This window comes from Ochotona curzoniae, unplaced genomic scaffold (genome assembly GCF_017591425.1).
Source record: "Ochotona curzoniae isolate NIBS_2020 unplaced genomic scaffold, NIBS_Ocur_1.0 scaffold_2453, whole genome shotgun sequence".
NCBI lineage: Eukaryota > Metazoa > Chordata > Mammalia > Lagomorpha > Ochotonidae > Ochotona > Ochotona curzoniae.
This window is the reverse complement of record NW_024467094.1, coordinates 13,529,295-13,553,414: the sequence shown is the minus strand read 5'-3', so window position 1 is coordinate 13,553,414 and position 24,120 is coordinate 13,529,295. Positions and strand designations below refer to the sequence as shown.

Sequence of the window (24,120 nt, the reverse complement as noted above, 5' to 3'; positions counted from 1 at the left end):
CTCTTTCTCTCTTTCTCCCTCCCTCCACCCTTCCTTCCATCCCTCCCTCCCTCTGTGATCTCTATAACTCTGATTTTCAAATAAATAAATCCTTTTCAATAAAATCACTTAGTGGCTTTGTTTAGCATCCCAGACCTTACCCCCAAAATTGGATTATCCAGGTCTGGAATGAGTAAGCTGGAGTCTGTCTTTTCATCATGCACCCTAATTGAAGAGGACTTACCACCCCTTGAACCGTGCTCTGAAAAACCCAGTTCTGGTGGGACTTAGAGTCTTCTGGTCCTTCTCTGAGATGTCCTGGTCCCCAAGGAACTAGGACTCAGGAGTGGGGTGGGAATGAGGGTGTATGCCCCCTGGCGGCCAGAGACAAGAGGCCAGGAGCTGCAGTCCACAAGGTCCCTAGTCAAAAGCACAAATGTGAATTTTTCTAAAATTTAATTCTGTCAATATTCCTGAGATGCCACTGTGTGCCAGCACTGAGCCAGTGTAGCACACAATACACTCAACAGAAATAAGACGTTTCAGGGCAGTCTTCTCCCAGGTGATTGCTCTCTTGTTTTCACTCACTGATGCAAAGACCTCAAGTACCAAGTACAAGCTGCGGGATCTTGTTCAAGTATTTGTATCTGACAACACGTGGCTGTTCCTGTTAAGTTGTTGGGAAGGCAGCAAAAGAGTTTGCTGAAAACGACTGAAGCCATACTCTGGAGTGATACTACAAGAGAGTATGCATTTGCACACAGCACAAATGGCCCTGGCTTTGGTGTCATGCCGAACCTCCTCTTTGTTCAGTCTCTACAACCCTAGGATGTCCGTGCCACCTCTCTGAGCTGCAGCTGCCTCACCTGTTCCATGTGAATTATAATCCCTACTTTCTAGGGTGGGAAGAAAAATAGAATAGCCTCTTAGAACAGTACCTAGGGTCCGGTGTGGTAGTTTAGTGGCTAAAGTCCTCACCTTGAACGCACCGGGATCTCATATGGGTGCCGGTTCTAATCCCGGCGGCCTCACATCCCATCCAGCTCCCTTCTTGTGGCCTGGGAAAGCAATCGAGGCCAGCCCAAAGCCTTGGGACTCTGCACCCGTGTGGGAGACCTAGAAGAAGCTCCTGGCTCCTAGCTTTGGATTGGCTCAGCTCCGGGAGGATCTTCTTCTCTGTCTTTCCTCTTCTCTGTGTGTCTGATTTTCCAATAAAAAGAAAATAAAAATCTTTAGAGAAAGAAAGAAAAGAAAGGACAGCATTTACACAGGATAGGTTGGTGAATCAAATCTGTAGCAATTGGTATGTTCTTCCTAGTTCTAGCAGGAGATCATGTTTCCTAGTATCATGATATATAAAGGATACCTACATCGCTTTGAAAAACAACAGTAGTAATTCCCAATCCAGTATAACTGAGGGACAAGATCTTTTCTCATCCGGAATCTCCCAGGGGTAATCCATGGACATTAAAACTCTTCCTTCTGGATTGGAAGTGGTGTTGGGGGTAGAGTGGGATAAGCAGCACTGTGGTGCCAGCATCTCATATCAGAGGGCTAGTTTGAGTTCTGGCTGCTTTCATTCTTTATTCGGCTCCCTGCTAACGTACCTGGGAGAGTAGAAGAAGATGGTCCAAACACTTGGCCCTCCAGGTGAGAGACCAGCTTGGAGTGTCTGGCTTCTGGCATTGAACTAGTTCAGCCTAGGTTAACAAGGTCATTAGGGAAGTGAGCCCTGGGATAGGAAGATTCATTCTCATTCTATCTTTCTCTGCATTTCAAATAAATATTTTTAAAAAGCACTTCCTACCTTGTGGGTAGGAGTGTAAATTAATACATCTTTGGAAAATTTGTTTGATAGTATCTCCTAAAACTAAGCATATTTACGACCCAACAATTCCATTTCCATAAGGAATGCATATACCTGTTATCCAAAATACACATGTACGAGTGTTCATAGCAATACTATTTATAATAACCCTACAGTGGAAAAACACAAAGTGCCTAACAACAACAGAAAGGATGGAAATGTGATGTTTTTGTAATATAATATACAGTGATATTATACAGGATATTACACAGTGATGAGAATAAACAAACTACAGCTGCGTCCAATGACATGGGTGATGCTCCTGAACATGACATAAGCTGCCAGATTCTGAAGACTATGGATCCCACAACTCCTTGAAGCTAAAGCACAAAATGGTCAAAGTGTATCGCCACTGTAAGAAATCAGAACAGTTGCCTTTGGCGGATAGTGGGGATTAGAGGTGGCCTACAGAGGCATCCAGGAGGGAGTTACCAGCACTGCCATTTCTCCATCTTGGTAGCACTGGCACAGTAGATGCACTTTGCAAAGACTCCCTTGGGCAGAGCATTCAAAGCAGGGGTATGGAATTTGCTTGGGATGCCCACATCCCACATCTGAGTGCCTGGGTTCAAGTCCCAGCTTTGCTCCCAATTCCAGCACTTTGCTATGATGCACTCTGGAAGCCAGTGATGACTTACGTCAATGGGTCCCTGCCACTCATGTGAAACACCCTGATTGAGTTCTAGGCTCCTGGCTTCATCCTAGCCCAGTCCTGGCTGTTGTGGGTATTCAGGGAGAGGGTAGGAGATCATGTTTCTCTGTCTTTTCAATAAAAGGGCAGTGGGGGATGGGGGGAAGACAGAAAATGCTCTATGAAACCTCCCATTAAAAAAAAGTCATCAGATTGCTGGCCCATGTTTTGTGCACTTTTCTAAGCACTTCAGATTTCAAAAAACAGGTCCCTCATGACCTGTCACTGACTACCCTAGGACTCACTTATCACTAGAGCTCAAGTCCCACTGGACATTAGTAACAGGAATGCAATGCCCCTCTGGGGAGGGGAGATGTGGCCTCAGGCCCAGGAGTTGGATCCAGGTCTCTTGCTCAAAGACAAGAACAAAAGGGTTGCCTTGTAGATAAAACAGGTTCCAGAAACAACTGCACCATTAGCTGTGGGACTCAGCAGGAGAGCCAGATAGCTTCCTGGAGGTGATAGATGGAAAAATCAGACCCCCAACTCTGCCAGTCCCAGAGGTAGGACCTGAATACACCCACAGCTGCTATTCTTGGTTGTCTTTGTTTGTTTGTTATAGGTTTATTTATATTTATTGGACAGGCAGATTTTCAGAAAGGTCTTCTATCCACTAGTTAACTCTCTCAAGTGGCCACATTGGTGAAAGCTCAGACAATTCAAAGCCAGGAGCTTCTTCCGGGGCTCCCATGCAGGTGCAGGGTCCCAAGCTTTGGGCCATCCTCGACTGCTTTCCCAGGTCACAAGCAGGGATCTGGATGAGAACTGTAGCAGCTGGGACTCCAGTTGGCAACCATGTAGGATCCCAACATTCGCAAAGTGAGGGTGTAGCCACTGAGCCATTGCACTGGGCCCTCTTGGAAATTGGAAAGTACAGCCAGGACTTGAACTCAGGCACTCTGACACAGGATGCAGGAGTCTCACACAGCATCCTAATTATTGCAACAGACACCCCCAGACTTGCTGTTTGAGAACCCCAAACCAAGAAATTATAAAACCTGGGCCCAGCATGATAGTGTAATGGTTAATGTCCTCGCCTTGCATGCACCGGGATCCCATATGGGCACCAGTTCTAATCCTGGCAGCTCCCCTTCCCATCCAGCTCCCTGCTTGTGGCCTGGGAAAGCAGTTGAGGATGGCCCAAAGCCTTGGAACCCCGCACCCGCGTGGGAGACCCAGAAAGAAGTTGCTGGCTTGTTGCTTTGGATTGGCGCAGCACTGGCCGTTGCAGCCTCTTGGGGAGTGAATCATCAGATGGAAAATCTTCCTCTCTTTCTCTCCTCCTCTCTGTACATCTGCTTTTCCAATAAAATAAATAAATCTTAAAAAAAAAAAAAAAAAAGAAAAGAAATTGGGCCCGGCACGGTGGAGCAGTGGTTAAGGTCCTCGCCTTGCACGCCCGGGATCCCATATGGGTGCCGGTTCTAATCCCGGGAGCCCCGCTTCCCATCCAGCTCCCTGCTTGTGGCCTGGGAAAGCAGTCAAAGACGGCCCAAGGCTTTGGGACCCTGCACCTGCACGAGAGACCTGGAATGAAGTTCCTGGTATCCAGATTCGGATTGGCACAGCACCAGCCATTGCAGTCACTTGGGGAGTGAGTCATCGGACGGACGATCTTTCTCTCTATCTCTTCTCCTCTTTGTATATCTGACCTTGTAATAAAAGTAAATAAATCTTTGAAAAAAAAAAAAACAAGTTGGTGTCGTGGCTCAGTGTCTTAAGCTATCACCTGAGACACCAACAATCCATATGAGTGTTGTTTCAAGTCCCAGTTGTTCCATTTCTAATTCAGTTCCCTCCTAATGGGCCTAGGAAGACATCAGAAGATGGCCCGAGTACTGAGCTCCTGCTGCTCATGTGTGAGACCTGGATGAAGCTCCTGGCTTTACCTTGGCCCAGTTATTATAGTCATGTGGGGATTTGGATGTGGGAAAAAGAAAATTTTGAAATACTATGAAGAGGCAGCAATAGTGGAAATGAAGCATAAAAATTTATAACAAATAAAAGATTAAAAAAAGTAGGATGGCAAAACTGCTTTATCTTCATATTGTTCAATATATACAATTTATTATGTAAGTCAGCATTATTTACTTGTATGTATATAGGCAGATTTCAAATATACAATATTGAAAAAAAATGTGATCTTCAAAATCTGTGTCATTACATTAAAACTGGTCTGGAGGGCAGGTCTGGTGGGGTTATTGGGAGTCACTCTGACTAGGCCACAGCACCTGCTAACATGTGTGAAGACCAAATCTGTGGTGAGCTGGGCTGGGCTAGGCTGCAGTACCCAAAAGTTCATGTGAAAATTGAGGTTGGGGGTGGAATTGGCCAGGTAGTTGTATCCACTGGTATATACATTGGTTGGTACAGGTGACAAACCAAACCTGACCCTGCACTGGTGCATACAAGAGTCCAATCTGAGGGCATCCCAGGTGAAGTTTTTTGGAGAACCCCCAGCTAAAACACTGAATTTAAACCCAGGCAATAGGGAAAACCACAATACATGTGGTATGACCTTGGAGTGCATGTATCAGGCAGGACCAGGCCCCCTCAGTTGCTCATGCCTGAGGAGTGGACAACATGACCAGATGCATACGGGGGACATGACAACCAGCTCAACTAGACCAACAGAGGATGTTGAGTGCCTTGGAGGAGGAAAATCAGAACAGGTTGGACCACTCTCCTGGCCAAGTTCTGAAATATGGTTCTGGTCATGGGATGCACAAAGGTGGACCTGGACAGTCAACAGACCTTGGAAAGATTTTCTCAACTCTGTTGCAATGAAGCTAACAGCATCTCAGAACTATCAGAACCACTCGAGTAACATCCTTGGAACACTCTTCTCCACACTGGGGTCTCTATAGTGTCACCAAATGACTGTCCCACATCACTCAGTGCTGATGCAGTTTGACAACAAGGAGCAGTCCCCTCCCCTTCCCTTCCTTCAGACACAGGGAAAAAAAATTGAAACAATTTTCTCACCCACATTCCTCCAGATTTAGATTAAGAGGGGTATCCAATTAGGGCATGCATCACTCTTAATTATGTAAATAATATTAAAATTAAAATTAAACAAACCAAAAAATTGTGTTATGCATATGCCAAAGACCAAAGGAATCTTCCAATTTAAAATTTTAATTATTTAAAATTAAATTTAAAAATTAATTATTTGAGCCATGCTAGCAGTCATTAAGCTGTTGTGGGTGACTCACAGCAACCTAGTAGTACACTTGTAGGGATTGGGGAGTGTGGGCTTGCAGGGAGTGTCGGGGAATGGTGCTGGTGAGGGTATGCAGAGACCTGGGGGCTCATGATGAGGCAGGCAGAGCGAGCCTGGTGATTTCTCCACTTGGGTGGTCTGTGGATTGTTTAGGGAAGGGGATAAGAAGCTTTGTGAGAGGGAGGACCACCGGGAGAGTGTGTTGCAGTTGAGGAATGACTTCTGAGGGACTTCCATCAATAGGCCGCTGTATTTGCAGGTACGTAAGGGTACTGAGACCAAGCACTTTGGAGGGGGGATGCTGAAGCACCTCTATGGGTCACACCAAAGCACCAACCCACATGGGAAACCTGAGCTGAATTAGTTAGCATGGATCACCACTGATCACCACTCACCAGTGCACATTAAAGCTAGGGGAGGGAGGGATAGATCACAGCACCTGCCAATGAGAGTCAGAATATGGGATGGGTAATGTTAGGCTTGGCCATGACACTAACCAGCACTTGACAGAACCAGGTCTGGGGGTAGATTCTGTGGCAGATATGTAGGCCTGGCCTGTGGAACTACAATTTTCACTGGTTTGCTCAAGAGCAGGGGGTAGTGAAGGGCTGAGCTAGGCATGACCATTGAACCCTCCGACACTTATGGGTACATGGGCTAGTCCAGGCTGTAGCACCCAGAGGTGCATCCGAGAATGGGGTGTGGGGCAGACTGAGCTGCAACATCCACCAGCTCAAACGAAGGCCAGGACAGAGGGAGCAGCCTATGCCAAGCAAGGCCTTGCATCCACCAGCACATGTGAGATCTGGATCTGGGAGTGGGCCTGAAGGGGGAGCTTAGGAAACTCCCTTAGTGGGATGTAGTTCCCACTAGTGAGCATGTGATTCAGGACTGGGTGTTGGTCAGGTCAGGCAAGTTAGCTTCACCCACGTGGGTTGGTTCTGGAGGGTGGTGGACTAGGAAGGCCAAGCCAAATCTTAGTTCACCAGCATGTGCAGGAGCCAGCCTGGAATACAGGTCATGCTGAGCTAGGTTATCACATCTACTGGTCTGCATAAGTCATTATGGGAGCAGACTGGGCAGGGCTAGGCTGCAGCACCTGCCAGTGAGAGTTGGAACGGGGGCAGGCCAGGACAGGACAGGCTGAAGCATCCAATTGCAAAGGCCAGGATGAGGGGTGGATTATTCCCAGCTGGGTCAGAGCAACTACTGGCATGCACAAGATCTGTGGCTGGGAATAGGCCTGGTTGGGGTAAGGGGTGCCCTGCCTGGGTTATGGTTCCCATTGGTGAGTGTGAGGGCTGGAATAGGGGTGGTAATCTGGGATGAACATGACTACAATGTCCCTTGGCAAGGATGTGAACTGGGTCTGGGGAGTGCCAGACTGGGCTAGACTCCAGCACCCACTTGTGCTCGTGAAAGTCATGGTGGGTGTAGGACTGGCTGGGCTAGGTCTCAGCACCCACTGAACCATGCAAGAGCTGTGTCTGGGTATGGACTATGTGTGGCTAGGCTTTAGCACCCAACAGTAAGAACCTGAATGGATGTGGGCCAGATGGGCAAGGCCATTGTTTCTACTAGGACAGAGGTGGACTAAGTCAGGCTGGGCCCAGGACTCACTGGTGTGAGTGAATCTGCCACTGGGAGGAATTCTGATAGAGGAGTTTGGGTAACTTCTTTGTCAGGATGTAGTCCCTGCAGATGAGTGCAAGAACCAAGGCTGGGAGCAGCCCAGATCAAGCCAGGTTACAGTACCCCCCAGCATATGTATGAGTCAGGACTGGCACAGGCCAGGCTGGGCCAGTTCATAACATTCACTAGCATATGTGAGAAACAGGAAAGGGTGCAAGAAAGGCCAGGTTGTTCTGCAACACCTGTCAGTTCATACTAGGGCCAGGACTAGGGGTTGGCTGGGCTGGGCTGGCATAGGTAGCAGCACCTACCAGCATGAGCTGGAACTGGGGGCAGAGTGGGCTGGACCAGGCTACAGGACCCACCAGCATGAGCTGAGCTGAAGTAGGCCATGCCAGACTGGGTCCAAGCACCCGCCAGCACATGTGAGACTTGAGGGATAGGGTGCAGTGTGAGTTTGATAGGGAGGCAATAGGGAACTCTTCAGCTGGGCCACTGCTCCCACTGGTGAGTGTGAGTACTGGGACTGGGGGCAGACCAGGCAAGGCAGGACTACAACACCTGTTGGCCTGCATGTGAACTGAATTAGGGCAAGAGCTAGGCTGGGCTAACCAACTGCATCCATTGGTGTAGGCATGAGCCAGAATAAGTGCAGGCTGGCAACCAAACTTGGAGCAATTGGTGAAATGGAGTTGGAGAACTGAGGACCTATTTAAGTAGCACTGTTAGGGTGGCAGAATTAGAAATATTCAGCCTAAAGTTGGACACAGTAGTGAGAAAAAGAGGTGTTGATATTGATTCCTGAATTCCTGGCTTCAGCAGCACCGTCTCTGAGACAGGGAATGTCACAGGAATTCCAGGTTGGGCTCAGGAACAAGAGTGGAGATAATGTGGACAGCTTGTATTTTGGGTTTGAGGATTGCTGGAAGTCATCCAATTGGAGATATCCAGGAAATAGATGACGACTCATAGATGATGCTGGGCTGAATAGTGTCTCCCCAAAATTCATGTGCACTTGGAACCTCAGAACATGGCCATATTTGGAAATAAAGTCACTGCAGATGAAATAAGGTAAATGAAGATGAAGACATAGTGGATTAGAGTAAATGCAACAACTGATGTCCTTTTTAATAAGGTAATTGGAAGACACAGAAGGACACATCAAGAATGCATGTGTTGGGCAGACCTAAGAGTGGCAGCATCTCCTTTTTTTCTTAAATTTTATTTTTGATGATGTTTACAAAGATGATTAGGATGGGAAAGGTCAAGAGTTAGAGGAAAGTGGGTGAGATCATTGTTTTCACATTCTCTTTTTATTTTCCTGTATCTAGGGGACAGGGTGGGGGAGATAAGGGGAGAAACCACACCCAGCCTCCTAACCACCTCCTAACCTACCTGGGATGGGGGGCGGACACTTGATGTCATTCCAGGGTCCCCAATTTGGGGCATGCTCTAAGAGTCCTGCTTACGTGTTTTTGATAGTTCAGCAGGTCTGTATCGCTGCTGATCTCACTGCTCCAAGCACAATGAAATCCCTCCAGGATCCACTGTCTGACATAGTCCACCTTAGAGTCTCCGTTTACCCAGTTATTCACTGCCAACTCTTGACTGGAGTAGTTGATTAATTTGTTTGGTCTTCCGTCCTCTGTTATGGTACCAGGTGTCCTCTGAAGGCACCAATGACTGACATATCCTTCATTTGCATTTGGATATGCTTTCCACTGCTCTGCCTAAGCTACTGAGGGGATCTCTTCTAATCCAGTTTCCTGTTAATGTGTCTTGGGAGGCAGCAGATGACAGCCCATTTACAGGGACATCCAGATGGACTTTCTAACTCCTGCCTTTAGCCTGGCCTAGCCCCAGTTGCTATGGGCACTGGGGAGTCAACCAGCCAGTAGATGAAAGATACTCTATCACCTATCACTCGCCCTTTTAACTAAAATAAATAAACCTAAAAGAAGGAAGAAAGGATGGAAGGAAGGAAGACAGAAGGGGAGGGAGGGAGGAAAGAAAGAAAAAGAAAGAAAGCAGCAATGGGGAGAGGAGCAGCACTGTAACACAAGTTAAACTACCGTTTGGGATGCCTGCACCACATGTTAGAGTGTTTGAGATTGAGGTCCACCTCTCTTTCTGATCCAGTTTCTTATTTGTGTGCTGAGAGATGGAGCTGACTCAGATGCTTGGGTTTTTGTCACCTATGCAAGTGACCCTGATGGATGTTTTTATTCTTGACTTTGATCTGGCCAAGTCCTGGCATTTGCAGGGAGTGGGCAGACAGATGCAGGATCTGTCTCTGTCTCTGTCTTACTCTACCTTATAAATAAATGCATTTAAAAAAAAGTTGGGTTCAGCACTGTAGCCCAGTGGCTAAAGTCCTCGCCTTGCATGTGCCAGTATCCCATATGGTGCTGGTTCATGTCCTGGTGGCCCCACTTCTCATCCAGCTCCCTGCTTGTGGCCTGGGAGAGCAGCCGAGGATAGCCCAAAGCCTTGGGACCCTGCACTCATGTGGGAGACCCAGAAGAGCTCCTGGCTTCTGGTTTCGGATCAGCACAGCCCCAGCCGTTGCAGTCACTTGGGGAGTGAATCATCGGACAGAAGATTTTCCTCTCTGTCTCTCCTCCTATTTTTTCTGACTTTGTAATAAAAATAAATAATAAATCTTAAAAAAAAAAAAAAGAATCAGGTTTGGGATCATCTCAGATGAAGTTTCTTTCTGAAACCCCACAACTGAACTGCTGGACTCAACACTACAACCATGGAGGAAATTGCAGCTTCCATGGTCTGACCATGGAGTGCATGTATCAGAGCTGGGCCTCCTCAGTGGCTTAGAGCAGTGGAAAGCATATCCAAATGCACATGGTGGATATGGCAGTACACCGGAGCCTGCAGAGGACAACTGGTACCATAACAGAGGACAGAGGACTGAACAAATTGATCAATTACCCCAGCCAAGAGTTGGCAGTGAGTAACTGGGTAAACAGAAACTCTAAGGCGGACTATGTCAGCCAGTGGAGTCTGGAGAGATTTCATTGTGTGTGGAATGTCAAGACTGGCAGCAGTACAGAACTGCTGAACTATCAAAACCACTTAAGAAGGATCCATGGAGCATGCTCCACATTGGGGACCCTGGAACGGTTGGGAGGTTGGGTGTGTCTTCTCTCCTTATCTCTCCCATCCCCCTAGACACAGAAAGAAAAAACCAGAATGTCAAAACAATGGTCTCACCCACTTTCCTCTACCTCTTGACCCTTTGCACCCTAATCAAGTATGTAAAAAATATAAAAAATAAAATTTATACAATTAAAAATAGATAAATAAAACTGAAACTGTAAAAAGAAAGAAATCTGGTGAGATTGAATGAACTGCAATACTGCAGAAATAGAACCAGACAATGTGGGCTGTGGAAGACAGACCCTTAGGACATGGCCAGGAGCAGGTAACAGTTCATTTATGCCTGGAAACAGAGAACTGGGTGCCCTTAGAAAGGACTCAGGAGAACTGGAGGCTAAATTTACCTCCAGTATTCTACTGCAGAGCATGTGTCACTGCCTTTTTCAAGCATTTTCTTTCCTGTTGAAAGAGATGTCTGAGTCCCTGGGTCTAACTCGTGCCTTCTCCACTTGCCATTCAGCTTCCTGCTAATGCACACCCTAGGGAGGCAGCGGATGAGGGCTCAGTTGCTTGAGCCCCTGCCACCCATGTGGGAGACCCAGGCTGAATTCCAGACTTCAACCTGGACCAGCTCTGGCTGTTGCAAGCATTTGAGGACTGAACTAGCAAATGTGAGATTTCTATGTCTCTCTGCCTCTTAAATGAAATAAGAATAAATAAATGAAAGAAACAAAAATAAAGAGGTCAAAAGGCACAAAGTGAAGAGGAGCCCCCAAAGCAGCCCCTCATGGGGGTGGTGGGGACCCGCTGAACGCTGAGTATGCCCTTTGCTTTGTACTCAGCCTGCTTTTCCCAAACAACAAAAGTGCTGCTCAGCTGCCTGGCCAGCCCCTTTGTGTTCTTTGCACAAAGTGCTGAGTCCAGGGGCTTCCCTGGCCCCATGACCTCACTCCCTGCCTCACAGAGCCCAGAGGCAAGGCCAAGGGGCCCAAGCTTCCGTAGAGATCTGTTGACCACCTCCCATGCTTGCCACACAGTCCTAGGGTGAAGAAACCTAAGGTTCAGTTTTTCAAGGTGACACTTATGGGGCTGTCACAGATGCTCTTTGTCTAGCTCACTACCCCCAAATCAACAGCCCATCCTACCGAGCAGGCAGCTGTCCCACCTGTTTATGCCACCTGTGTGTGGGCTAAGAGCATATTTCACCAGCTGGGTCCCCAGTCCATAGTTGCCCTTCAGAACACCAGATTGGCAGAGCAGGCTGCTGGAAATACTAGAAAATAAGAAAACTGAAATTAATGTGATCTTCTCCAAATTCAAAGAGAACATCCTTTTTTTTTTTTCCTAATAAATGTTCCTCAAACTCCTGCTTGCTTCCTCTTGTCTATGAGAATCCAGCACTGCATGCTATCGAACTTGGCACAAGCCATAAAACAGCTTCCACTTAACAGTTCTGAGTACTTAATATGGCCCTCGACACCTTTACCTTCCTTCTGATAGTAAGTCAGGGATTACAATTCTACTTCATGACCCAAGAGGAAAATAAAAGAGGCTTTGGAGTTAGACACGCAATGAGGTTTCAGCTAGATTCCCTAGCCTGGAACTTGGCCTTTCAGAATCTCAGTCAACTCATGTATCTTTAAGATGGGTGTTATCACAAGCATCTCTACAGGGGTGCTGTGAGGATAAGACAGGCACTGTCTGGCTCACAGTCAATGCTCAATCAGTTCTTGTTACGATTATTACATATGGACACAGACCCAAGCCTATCTCGGAACAAGGGACTGCAAGCTGGCTGCTCCCTTTGCTCCCGCTCCTTGGATGGTGCTGCCTTAATTTCTCACAAACGGATAGGACTGAGGGCTGGAGCTCTGAGGTTCCAACCCAAGTGGAGTAGGAGAACAGCAGTTCCAGACAAAGCTAGAGAGGGGGATCCTCGAAGTTGGATGAGAACTATATTGAGTTAGATTCAGAAAGCTCGGAGGTTAGTGCTGAAGGTCTGTGAATTCTTCTGGAGCCTCTGGGACAGAAGGTAACAGAGGAAAAGAGGAGGACAGGCTACAGCTACTGGAGTCGGGGGCGGGGTACTTGATGAATATTTGGAAGTGGGTTTAAAAGTAATGGAGAACCTCCACCCTGAACAATGGTTTTTGAGCACAATGTTTTTGGGGCTTTTCAATAAGCAGCTTCATATTTCTGTAAAAGTAAAATTAGCTAAATCAATCCTCATTGTATTGACAGTTCAGTAGAGTGCATAGCTCCCCAGTAAGACACCAATAGTATATAAAGCACACTTTGCCTTAGGCCAGTTGTGGGAGAGGCTAGAGGGCCATGCTTTGCTGGCTGCTTCTAGCAGGAAGGACTATAGCATGATTGCTCTGGTGCCCCCAGAGTCACAAACCCAGACATTTGTTCATTCACTAAAAATATATTCATGGAGCCAGGGGCTCTGGGCTCAGAGCTGAAGATTTAACAAGAAAAGAGAGAAGCTCCCTGACCTCACAGGGCAGAGCTTAGTAAAAACAAACAAAACAAAACAAAACAAACAAAACTAATCAGCCTAGTGCTAGGCGGCTCAAGTCCTCACCTTGCATGCACTGGGATCCCATATGGGCGCCAGTTCTAATCCCAGCAGTCCCGCTTCCCATCCAGCTCCCTGCTTGTGACCTGGGAAAGCAGTTGAGGACGGCCCAAAACCTTGGGACCCTGCACCTGCATGAGAGACCCAGAAGAGGCTCCTGGCTTCTGGCTTTGGATTGGCTCAGCTCTGGCTATTGCAGTCACTTGGGGAATAAATCATCAGACGGAAGATTTTCCTCTCTGTCTCTTTTCCTCTCTGTATATTTGACTTCGCAATAAAAATAAATATTTTTGAAAAAGCAATCAGCTTTTTTATTTTTTTGTTGTTGTTGTTTTTCAAAGATTTTTTTAAATTATTTTTTTGGAAAGGCAGATATACAGAGAGGAGAGAGACAGAGAGGAAGATCTTCCGTCCAATGATTCACGCCCCAAGTGAGCGCAATGGCCGATGCTATGCCAATCCGAAGCCAGGAGCCTCTTCCGGGTCTCCCACATAGGTGCAGGGTCCCAAGACTTTGGGCTGTCCTCGACTGCTTTCCCCAGGCCACAGGCAGGGAGCTGGATGGGAAGTGGGGCTGCCGGGATTAGAACCGGCGCCCATATGGGATCCCGGGCGTGCAAGGCGAGGACCTTAACCACTTGTGCCACCGCGCCGGGCCCAGCTTGTTAATTTTCAAAAATCACTGACAGCAAATACGTTTACAACATTAAAATTCAAGGATGACAAGAAGAATGTCTTATGAGAAATTTTGGTCTGTACCTGAGCCTCAAAGGCCTCAATTCCCCTCTTGGAAGCCCAGTATTTCTGGTTTCTAAAGTAATTTCTACAGCATGGTCACCTTGATCACTGCAGAAGCACAGGATTTGAAGGAGGTTACTGAGCCAATCCAGGACTTAGGAATGAGGAAGTGAAGAAATGACCCCCAAGTGTTTTCCTAAGACCTCCCAAATCAGAGCAATCAGAGCATTGGTGTGAGTCCCAGCTGCTTCATTTACCCAGTTCGCTGCTAATGTTCCTGGGAAAGCAGTGGGTAATGGCCCAAGTCCTTGGGCCCCAGCAACACACTTGGGATACTGGAGCCCATTGTGATCCCCCAGTAACCCTGTCTCTTGCCAGCCTTTGGACCAGGCATCCCCAAGTTACCAAGGCAGCAGAAACAGCCCCGAGTCAGTGTATCTTACTTAACGTCAGATTGAAATGTCCACAATGTTTTTAGTTCTGAGAAACAATTATCTTTAATGAAATTTGAGGGACAGGCTTGAGAGATTAAAGGATTGTGACAACTTTCTATCTCCTTCCAAGTTAGGTGGGATTTTCTATGGTATCTGTCACCAGAAAGAGAGAGAAATAAGTAAGCATAAACCTGTAATACATAAGATAAAGATCACTTATTTAGGGTTGAGAGAGGCTTGGAAGGCTGTGTTACTTGAATCACACATCTTTCATTCCAAGGCTATGGGGAAGCCAAATTCCTATCTCTCTTCTTCACCAAGTCTCTGAACACTCAAGAAGGCATGCTATCCTGTAGGGTACTACAGGCACAGTACTTTGGGGTCACGAGAGCTTCAAAGACTTAACCATATGTGGGTTCAAATTTGTAAAAGAAAGCTACAGAATTAAAGTGAATATTGAGAGCCCAGCACAGTAGCCTAGTGGCTAACGTCTTTGCCTTACTTGCGCCATAATCCTTAATGGGTGCCAGTTTGTATTCCAGCTGCTGCACTTCCTTTCCAGATCCCTGCTTCTGGCCTGGGAAAGCAGTCAAGGTCGGCCCAAAGTCTTGGGACCCTGTACCCATGAGGGAAACCTGGAAGAAGCTCCTGGTTCCTGGCTTTGGATCGACTCAGCTCTGTTGCAGCCACTTGGGGAGTGAACCAGTGGATGGTAGATCTTTCTTTCTGTCTCTCCTCTCTGTAAATCTGACTTTCCAGTTAAAATGCATAAATACTTTTAAATGAATATTTTAAAAGGATAAACAGATTTGTGTCTACTACACCATAATAGAATCCAGCTCTTACATACTTATATAGTTAGAATAAAGATTCTCTACAACACCATAAATCATCCCCCGCCCCCAATAAAGTGCAGAATCATAGTCATCTTTTCATCGCTTTAGGCAACAAGACATGCATGTCCTGGAGGAGAGTGAGGTTCGTTTTGATGTGTATGATGTGGCATGGTGTCTGTTGAAAGAGGTCTTGGGAAAATCCTGGGGTGGTATGAGGCACATGGACAAGGAGAAGGACACTACAGAAACCCCACATCCTCACTTCCCAGCTCTGAGATGAAGGCCACAGCAGCCAGCCTGACCCACAGCAGTGGGGCCTCTCTAGGTTTCTGAATCCCCACTTGAAACAAAGGCCTGAGGGACGCCTACCCAGCAGGCTGACCCACCTAAGCTCTGGGGATCAGGGGGAACAAAGGCACAGAGAGTACAGAATGCTGACAGGGCCAGGGGCCGTTGGCCACAGGGCTATAAAGAGAGAGGCTGTGGAGGAAGTGACACCAGATGGAGACCCAGACTGTGCAGCAGGAGCTGGGTGAGTAAGGCCCTGTGGGTGCCCTTGTCCTTCCTTCCTTCCCCTGAAGAAATACGCCCAGGATACGGCCCAGCTTTTCTGCCTAGTGGTCTGCTAAAGGAGCTGGAGAAGAACAGGGCCGCCAGGGCGGGGGCGGGGGCGGGGGCGGGGGCGGGAGCCTTCACTTGTCACCCTATAAGGAGTTACTGGTTTGGCAACAACCACTGCTATAGCAAGTGTGGCTGGGTGCTCCAAAGGGATGGAGCCCGCAAGATATGAGCAGACTTCTGGGCACAGGGAGGAGGGACAGTGGGCAGGATCTGGGGAATGTTCCTTATTTAGAGATGTTGGGTGGCCACCAAGTTGACATGCACCAGTTGCTGGGCCTGATACCAGGCAAAGGGAAGGGCTCTGGGTGGCAGAGTCAGGAAACCTGATGCACACACAACTGGCTGTCTTCTTTTCTTCTACACTTCTTTCCTTGACTTGTCCTATTCACTGTCTACTGTCCTCTAGGAGCCTCAGTGCGCTCATCTCATCTGTAAGATGGAGATCATCATAGCATTTACTTCATATTCATGTTATGTAGATGAAGTACATTCATGCATGTAAACCATTTAAAGCAAACCTTGATATTAATGCCTGGAAGGTGTTTAGAACAGAGCCTGACAGAGGGAGCTACTGCTAAGCGTTCACTAGGGTGGTTACCCTCTTTTTCTCTTCTGCTTTCCTTGAAGACTTATTCAATGTCCCCCTTTGTCTCCAGTCACCCAGGAAACTCACACCATGCCTAAAGATGTCCATCCAGAACAAACTTATAAGAATCCAAATCAATACCATGATAAGGGCTAGTAATCAAAGGGTATAAGCAAGTGGCTGCAAGAGGGAGTACGCAGGAGGCTCCCATGAGACTGGGTCGAGGCCAGGTGCATGGAGGAGGTAGAGAAGCAGGGAGGGAATGAGATAGCCACACTGCAGCTGCTCAGTGTGAGTGCTGTGGGGAGCTAGGTGAGGAAGAGCACAAGAAGGCTCAGAGCCCAGGGTGCATACAGGGTGGAGATTCTTACCTTGCTGGGTGTGCGACAGACAGGTCATGGGTCTAGATCAGATGGGTGACAAGATATTTATATTGGGATGATTCAGAGCAAGGATATCACCTAGAGGCAAGCAGGACAGGTGCTCTACCTTTTAAAAAATTTACTTTTATTGGAAAGTCAGATACATAGAGAGGAGAAGAGACAGATAGGAAGATCTTTCATCCTATGATTCACTCCCCAAGTGGCTGCAATGGCCAGAGCTGAGCCAATCCACAGCCAGGAGCCAGGAGTCTCTTCCAGGTCTCCCATGTGGGTGCAGGGTCCTGAGGTTTTAGGCCATCCTCAACTGCTTTCCCAGGTCACAAGAGGGAGCTAGATGGGAAGCAGGACTGCTGGGATTAGAACTGGCACCCATATGGGATCCCAGTGTTGAAGGCGAGGACTTTAGCTGCCAGGCTAGCACGCCGAGCCCAGGTGCTGTACATTTAACACAAAGGTACAATCCCCTATGCAGTCTTTACGTAGGTGGTTGCTGCTAGTCTTTCTAATAATGTTGTATGCAGAAGTGGAAAAAAAGCTAGTAAGTGGGCAACAGAGCCATGACCTCAACCGAAGTGTGTCTATAGCTTTTCTTGTTTTCAATATTTATTGATTTATTGATTTAAAAGACAGAGTTACAGGGGACAGGGGACTTCTATCTGCTGGTTCACTACCCAAATGTGCACAATTGCTAGGGCTGGGCCAGGCTGAGGCAAGGAGACTGGAACTCCATCTATGTCCCCCACCCCATGCATGGCAAGGACCCAAGCATTTAGGCCATCTTCCACATTAGCAGGGAGCTGAACTAGAAATAGAGCATTCAGATCCTATCTAGTGCTCTTATGGGATGCTGGCATCACAGTGTGCAGCTTCATCTGTTGCACCACAACACTGGTCCTTGTCTAGGACTTTTCAAGCTTCTTTTAACTGCTTGCTGCCCGTACTCCCTCACCTCACTCCCACCCCAAAGGCCACAATGCTGATGTCTGTTCTGTTTTCTAGAAACCCTTCCAACCACCAAGATGGCTCAGACCAGCCCTATGCCAGGGTCTCTAGGACCGTGGAAGGTAAGCCCACACCCATGACACATGAAATGGAAAAATCCAAAAGGGTTACAGAGAATTAGGCACTGGGGCTGTGCTTGTCTTTGAGTGACCCACCAATGAGACATTGGTCTGTATGGGAAAATTCCACTCAATGGCAACATGCTGTTGAAAGCATATTTTCTTGGGGTGCCTGTTTGGACAGAGAAAGGATGACCCCGGAATCCGCTGATGAATGGGAGGCAACACCTAGTTCCTGAATCGATTTTCCTCTACACTGCTAAAACCATGTTTAAAAAGAGGAGTCCAGAGGCAGATCATGCCCATGGAGAAAATGAGGGGCCATTAAATATAGAGATTTGCCCACAAATGCCAAATAATTCACAGACCCCAGGTCTACTGATTCTCCCACCTGAGGGAACCATGGGCTGAAGTACCTGATCCCTGGGCCATTTAATTCTTTGTATCCTCCTCACTGGGCCAACTCTGAGACCAATTCACAGCTTGGGGAGCTTACCTCTGGCCAGGTATAAGAGCAGAGTTCTAGTTGAAGTTATGAACAGGGTTTATCACAACTCTCCTTTTGCATTTCAGATTCCTATAGCGGGTGTGGGGGAAAAACTAAGAAACAGTTGCTCCAGAATCCTGGCCCCTGTGCCACATTTATATTAGAAGCTTGTTGGAAAGAGTCTACAAGTTCTAGGTCTGCTGCCCATTGTGCTATCAGCCCTGGCAGACCATTCCTATCACAACCCAATCCCCTCACAATGCATCCCTAGTCTAAACCTCCAAACATCATCAAACAGTAGTGTTAATCTGAACCCCTCCCCTACCTCATCCATACTTGGAACCCCTCCCCTACCTCGTCCATACTTGAAGAGATCACATCAGGCATCTGGTGCCTGGTGTGATTCCTTAGGGTGACACACAAGTCAAGCCATTGGTCTGAGTCTGGTCTTCCTGATGTACCATGTTCTAGCTCATTTGCCCCACTTAATCCCTTTTCAGATAACCATCTATGATCAGGAAAACTTCCAGGGCAAGAGGATGGAGTTCACCAGCTCCTGCCCAAATGTTTCTGAGCGCAGCTTTGACAATGTCCGGTCTCTCAAAGTGGAATGTGGCGCGTGAGTATGAACCTCAGCGGAACTGAAGCCCCTTTGTTTTAGGTCCCTTCAGACATAGAGCCATGAGGGAGGTAGGAGTAGAAAAGAAAGATGCTCCCCCAGACTGCAATCTCTCTTCAGAGAGGCCTCCATAGTGAAGTAATTTTAAAAGCAAACAGCACCTGCACAATTTGGAAACCCAAAGCTTAGAAGGAACAAGAGGTCCTTAGTGGCTTCACATTGCATTTCAGGGGATTAAAGGGTTATAGTTTATTAATGGGTGGAGGCAGTGACAGTAATCAGTGCTGGGTGAGTGGAGCCCACAGTGGTGCTACCTAGGAGCTCTGAGCATACTCACAGGACTTGCTGAATAAAATAAGTAAACCGGGTACTGTCAATTTACAACCTCCTAGTGGGTAACTTTAGGCCTGAATGTCCCTGAGCTGAGGCATCAGAATGAAGCTCTTGGGTCCTTTAAAACAGTAACCCCTTAAGGCAACATCAATAATTGAGACCCACCCTGTGATAGACTCAGCTGAGCTGTTTCAAGAAAGCATATGCATTTGGAACCAGATCAACCCACAGCATGACAAGGAAATAAATGATAGCCCATCAGTTGGCTATTCATCCTTTAGCTTTCTTAGGAATAAAACAGGCTTTATTAGAGATGAAAAAATAGTTACTAATTCCAAAGCTGGGGTTTCTGATAGAGAACAGGAGACTTGGAGAAAAAGATTGGCCTTGCTAACACATCTTACTTAGACCAATGAAGTAATCCCAAAACAAATATATTTGCAAACCTGCTGGTGTATCTGCCAGCTTGTTCCCAACTTGTTGTGATCAGTTTATTATTTTGTGTGGTTCTGGTGGGATTGGCTTGATATTTTATCTCACTGTTATCTAAGCTGAGACCACAATGACTTTGGACACCATGAGCAAATACCATTTTATCTTTGGCAGCTGGATTGGTTATGAGCATACCAGCTTTTGTGGGCAACAGTTTATTCTGGAGAGAGGAGAATACCCTCGCTGGGATGCCTGGAGTGGCAGCAATGCCTACCACATTGAGCGTCTCATGTCCTTCCGCCCCATCTGTTCGGCTGTGAGTCCTTGAAATTTTTACTTCTGCCTATATGTGTGACAGATGGGACATGAGAGGAAGTGGACAGAGCAACATACATGTTACTTTCCATTGGTTATGCTGCATGTGGTGGGAAGGATTAAAGTAAAAACAGAAAAAAGTAAAATACTGCTCCTTCTTTCTGTGCAATTTTTTTCTAACAGGTGGCAAATTTCTTTAAAAGTATGATATTCTTACTGGTGGCATAAAATGGATATTCAAGAATCCAATTTAAAGTGCTTTAAGATGACAGTGAAAACAGTGTGGAGCATAAAGTAAATCCTTGGCCAACTCAATCTTAATCTGCACTAGCATTCGATTGCAAAAGCAGAGATAATTTAAGGAACTTTTCAGTGAGTGCCAAATGACTGCAGAAATGGGAGTCTTCCAGTATCTCTGGCCTGCATGATCTGTCAGTTTCTGACACTAAGATTAACCAAAAATACATCATACTGGGATAGTGCTTGGAGACTCTAAGCAGAAGCAGGGTGGCCTTCAGAGGTGTTCTGAAAAGGATCTCCATATTGTGAGCAAGGCTGGCTGGGCTAAAACTTTCCAAATTTTCAGTCTTTAGTAAGTAATTTTTCTGCTTATTTTAGTTGCTGATGATGCCACCTTAATTGTAAGTCCTACCAATATTCAATGATGATCTAAACAGCTCTAAACCTAAAAAAAAAAAAAGTTTCCCATCTGGAAATGATTACATACTTTTAAAAATTCTGCTTGAGAGAGACGACGATGGAGCAGGAGTAACCTCTACCAAAGCTTTGAAATACTCCATCACCGGCTTCACTCTCCAAATACTCACGATGGCCGTGAAGTCAAGAGTCAGAATGCAATATAGGACTTCCATGTGGGTGGAAAGAAAATGATTAACCAAGCCAATCCTGTTTCCCAGGTGTGTACCTGCAGGATGCTGCAGTCAGGCAGGGGAGCAGGAATTGACACTTCCAAAATGGGATGTCTAGATGAAGGCCATGGTGTGGTGTAGCAAGTTAACGCCACTCACTGCCTGCCACACCAGGATCAGAGTTTGAATCCTGGTTAATCCACTTCCAATCCAGCTTCATGCTAACAAGCTTGGGAAAAGCAGTGGAAGATGGCCCAATTTCTTGGATCCCCACACTCATGTGGCAGACCTGAAAGCCGCTCTGGGCTCCTAACTTTGACACAGTCTTGAACATAAAGGCCATTTGGAGAGTGAAAGCAGCAATGGATGGAAGATTTCTCTTGTGTGCTGTTTCTCCCTCCCTTGACGGCCTTTCAATTAACATAGTCTTTAAGAAAAAATGCTATAATACCTACTCTTCACCTCACTCTTTAAAATGTTCCATCTTCATTTTATTTGAAAAAGAGAGGAAGAGACATCTTCTATCTTCTAGTTTACTCCCCAAATGACTTAACCACTAAGGCTGAGAACTCAGTCTGGATCTCCCACGTGGGGTGCAGCCATCCAGGTATATGCTACAGGTATAAACTGCAAACTGCAGGAAGCCAGACAGGTAGACCCAAACCAGGCACTCCAATATGGAATGCCAGAAACCCAATGGCAGCTTCAACCACAGCACCAAGTATCTGTCCCTCACTTTTCCCTTAAACCACACTTTCTTCTCTCAGGCTCAGAAGACATACATTAAAATGTATAAACCCTAAATGCACATTTGGGATTTTAAACATGTACAAACAAACCATCATCAAACATGTTCATCCTCCCACTAAGTTCCTAAATGCCCATTTCCAGCCAATTGGTCCCTTACCACTACTACCGGGGTCAGTTTTGCACACTTGTCAACTTCATGCATGTTAGCCTTTGCTTTTCTACTGCCTTGTCATATTCATACCCCCTACTAGACAGACAGGCTATTTCCAAAGAAATGTGCATACCCATAAATTTGGTTCTATTGGGGCACCTTTATCCATGTTAAAGGATAATAATCTCGTGGCTGATTCTGTCACATCTTCTCTGGTCTTTCACTGTTTCAGTATTCTATCAGCTGCTTGACTCTTTAACTGTTATGGTATTTAAATTTAACAGGACTATGGCTAACGTTCCCCCTTATCTTTGTATTGCCTGAATCATTTTACATTTAATGACCATGTACTTCCTTTGTGTATCAGTTTTGCAAACTATTAAAAGAACTGGGATACTATAACAAAACTAATTACTAAACATTTTTAAACAATTTCTGGAATACAGAATCACAAGGAGTCTAAGATTACCATCTTTGAGAAAGAAAACTTCATTGGACGCCAGTGGGAGATCTGTGATGACTACCCCTCCTTGCAAGCCATGGGCTGGTTCAACAATGAAGTTGGTTCCATGAAGATACAATGTGGGGCGTAAGTGCAAAGACACAGTTGAAGTACACTTCAAAGTGACTACTTCAGGTGTAAACCCTGTGAACATTAATACAGCTAAGTCAGATTTCATATATTAGCCTGATAATAGTAGGTCATAGATTACTTATTGATATCCTATTTTTCTCTCCAGGGCACCACCACTATGAATATATTTATGTTGACCACTCACACCCTTTTTCACAACCAAGGTTCACTAACTAGTTGTAGCTCTATTACGCTTACGAGCAGTGTCAGACACATTTTGGATGGTCATTGTTTGCTAATCCTAAAAAGTATTCTGAACCATTGTGCAGCGTCCAGAATTAGGTTTGGAGTGCTGACCAACCAGGTTCCTACACTTTTAGTAATGTAATGTGTTTTTGCAATTCCCAGCTGGGTTTGCTACCAGTATCCTGGATATCGTGGCTATCAGTATATTTTGGAGTGCGATCATCACGGAGGAGACTATAAACACTGGAGAGAGTGGGGTTCCCATGCCCAGACTTCCCAGATCCAATCGATACGCCGTATCCAGCAGTAGTGGATTAAAAGCTCCGAGAGAGTTCTGCAAGCATGATACCTTGCTAATTACTCTAGAATGAAGTTTTATGTTCTGCTCACCAGACATTGCTTCCAAATGTTAGTTGCTGAAATCCACAATAAATGTCATTTAAAAAAAAAAACTGGTAGACTGAATTATGCGTTACACAAATCATACTTAAGTGATTATTTTTAAAACAAACTTTAATAAAAGAGCAAATTCCCTTTGTGTCCTTAGAGGTCACTTCGTAAGGACAGTTATTACTTCTTCTCTAAGGTCTGTAGTGACCGTTCTTTCCACCCCCTAACACTAACGTTGATGCCACCAGCACTGACTTTCTCCTCCAAGCTTTTCCAAATGTGTCCTGCTATGTATTCCTACATAATGTTTCAAGTAAATCCGTACTATCGGCAGCTTAATTCCTTAGCTCCATTTTGGTTTGCTATCCCAATTCAAAGAGCTTATAGTTAATGTGCTGCAAGTCTGTGCAGTTGCTTTAGCAGTTTGAACAACCCAATAAAAAACATGACTGTAGATTTAGGATCTAGATCAATTGCACTTCTGACCCTACGTGAAAAAAAGGAATTACTACCAATGTCACCATACATTCATTAAAAAATTTACTTTTAATAATTAAAGCACACCAAAATTAATACAAACACCTTAGAAACTTTAAAACTTTTTATTCAACAACATACACTTAGTCTCAATTTGAACTACAAATTTCTCAAGGTTTTTTTTTCTGATAGAATTAAATCTGGATATTTTGTAGTGTTGTCATTTTTACTTTTAAAACACTGAACATGAAGTAAGACATCAAAAGGAAGATTATCATGTAACTGACACTTCCTCAGAATCCATGACATCAAAAAAAAGCTGTGGCAAATCTCTAAGCATAATGGGTAAACTTCTGGCCATTTTTTCTATCTAGAAGTCTCCCCTTGACCCCTTAAACTGGGAAAAACGAACATTTACACTTTTTTTTTCTTTTGTTAGGGAATGGAAAATAGCCTCTAACATAACTACAGTTCACTATTCTTTCCCCTAAAATAAGAGGAAATAAAGCTAAATCCCTATGCACACAAAACACAAGCTATTCTGCTCCTCCAACATGTTTTAAGACTGAACGTTTAATATATTTGTTGGAGGAGCAGAATAGTTTGTGTTTTGTGTGCTCACACATAGTGAAATGCTAAGATGATGCCAGCTACACTCCTGCCTTCTAAGGCCTCAACATAATGGACCACCTCGAGTCCTCGCTATTAGACCATTATAAACTGTCATTATA

General features: G+C 45.8%; 1 protein-coding gene across 2 annotated transcripts; it reads left to right on the top strand.

The window, feature by feature from the left end:
* The first annotated feature begins 15,590 nt into the window (after positions 1-15,590).
* On the top strand, positions 15,591-22,974 carry CRYBA1 (crystallin beta A1). 2 transcript variants are annotated; one of them, XM_041001412.1, is made up of 6 exons: positions 15,591-15,627; positions 17,685-17,749; positions 18,734-18,852; positions 19,792-19,933; positions 22,149-22,291; positions 22,685-22,974. In XM_041001412.1, the coding sequence occupies exons 1-6, from the start codon at positions 15,597-15,599 to the stop codon at positions 22,830-22,832; spliced, it is 648 nt and encodes a 215-aa protein (XP_040857346.1). In that variant the 5' UTR covers positions 15,591-15,596; the 3' UTR covers positions 22,833-22,974. The 2 variants fall into 2 exon arrangements, with proteins under 2 accessions (XP_040857346.1, XP_040857347.1); XM_041001413.1 differs by lacking the exons at positions 19,792-19,933; positions 22,685-22,974 and having other exon boundaries at positions 15,597-15,627; positions 22,149-22,275.
* The last annotated feature ends 1,146 nt before the right edge of the window (positions 22,975-24,120 follow it).

Excerpts from the sequence above, each read along its gene's own strand:
- CRYBA1 (XM_041001412.1), top strand. The coding sequence starts at position 15,597 with ATGGAGACCCAGACTGTGCAGCAGGAGCTGG. Across the intron at positions 15,628-17,684 it reads GACTGTGCAGCAGGAGCTGG|AAACCCTTCCAACCACCAAG; the intron begins GTGAGTAAGGCC and ends TCTGTTTTCTAG. Across the intron at positions 18,853-19,791 it reads CTCAAAGTGGAATGTGGCGC|CTGGATTGGTTATGAGCATA; the intron begins GTGAGTATGAAC and ends TATCTTTGGCAG.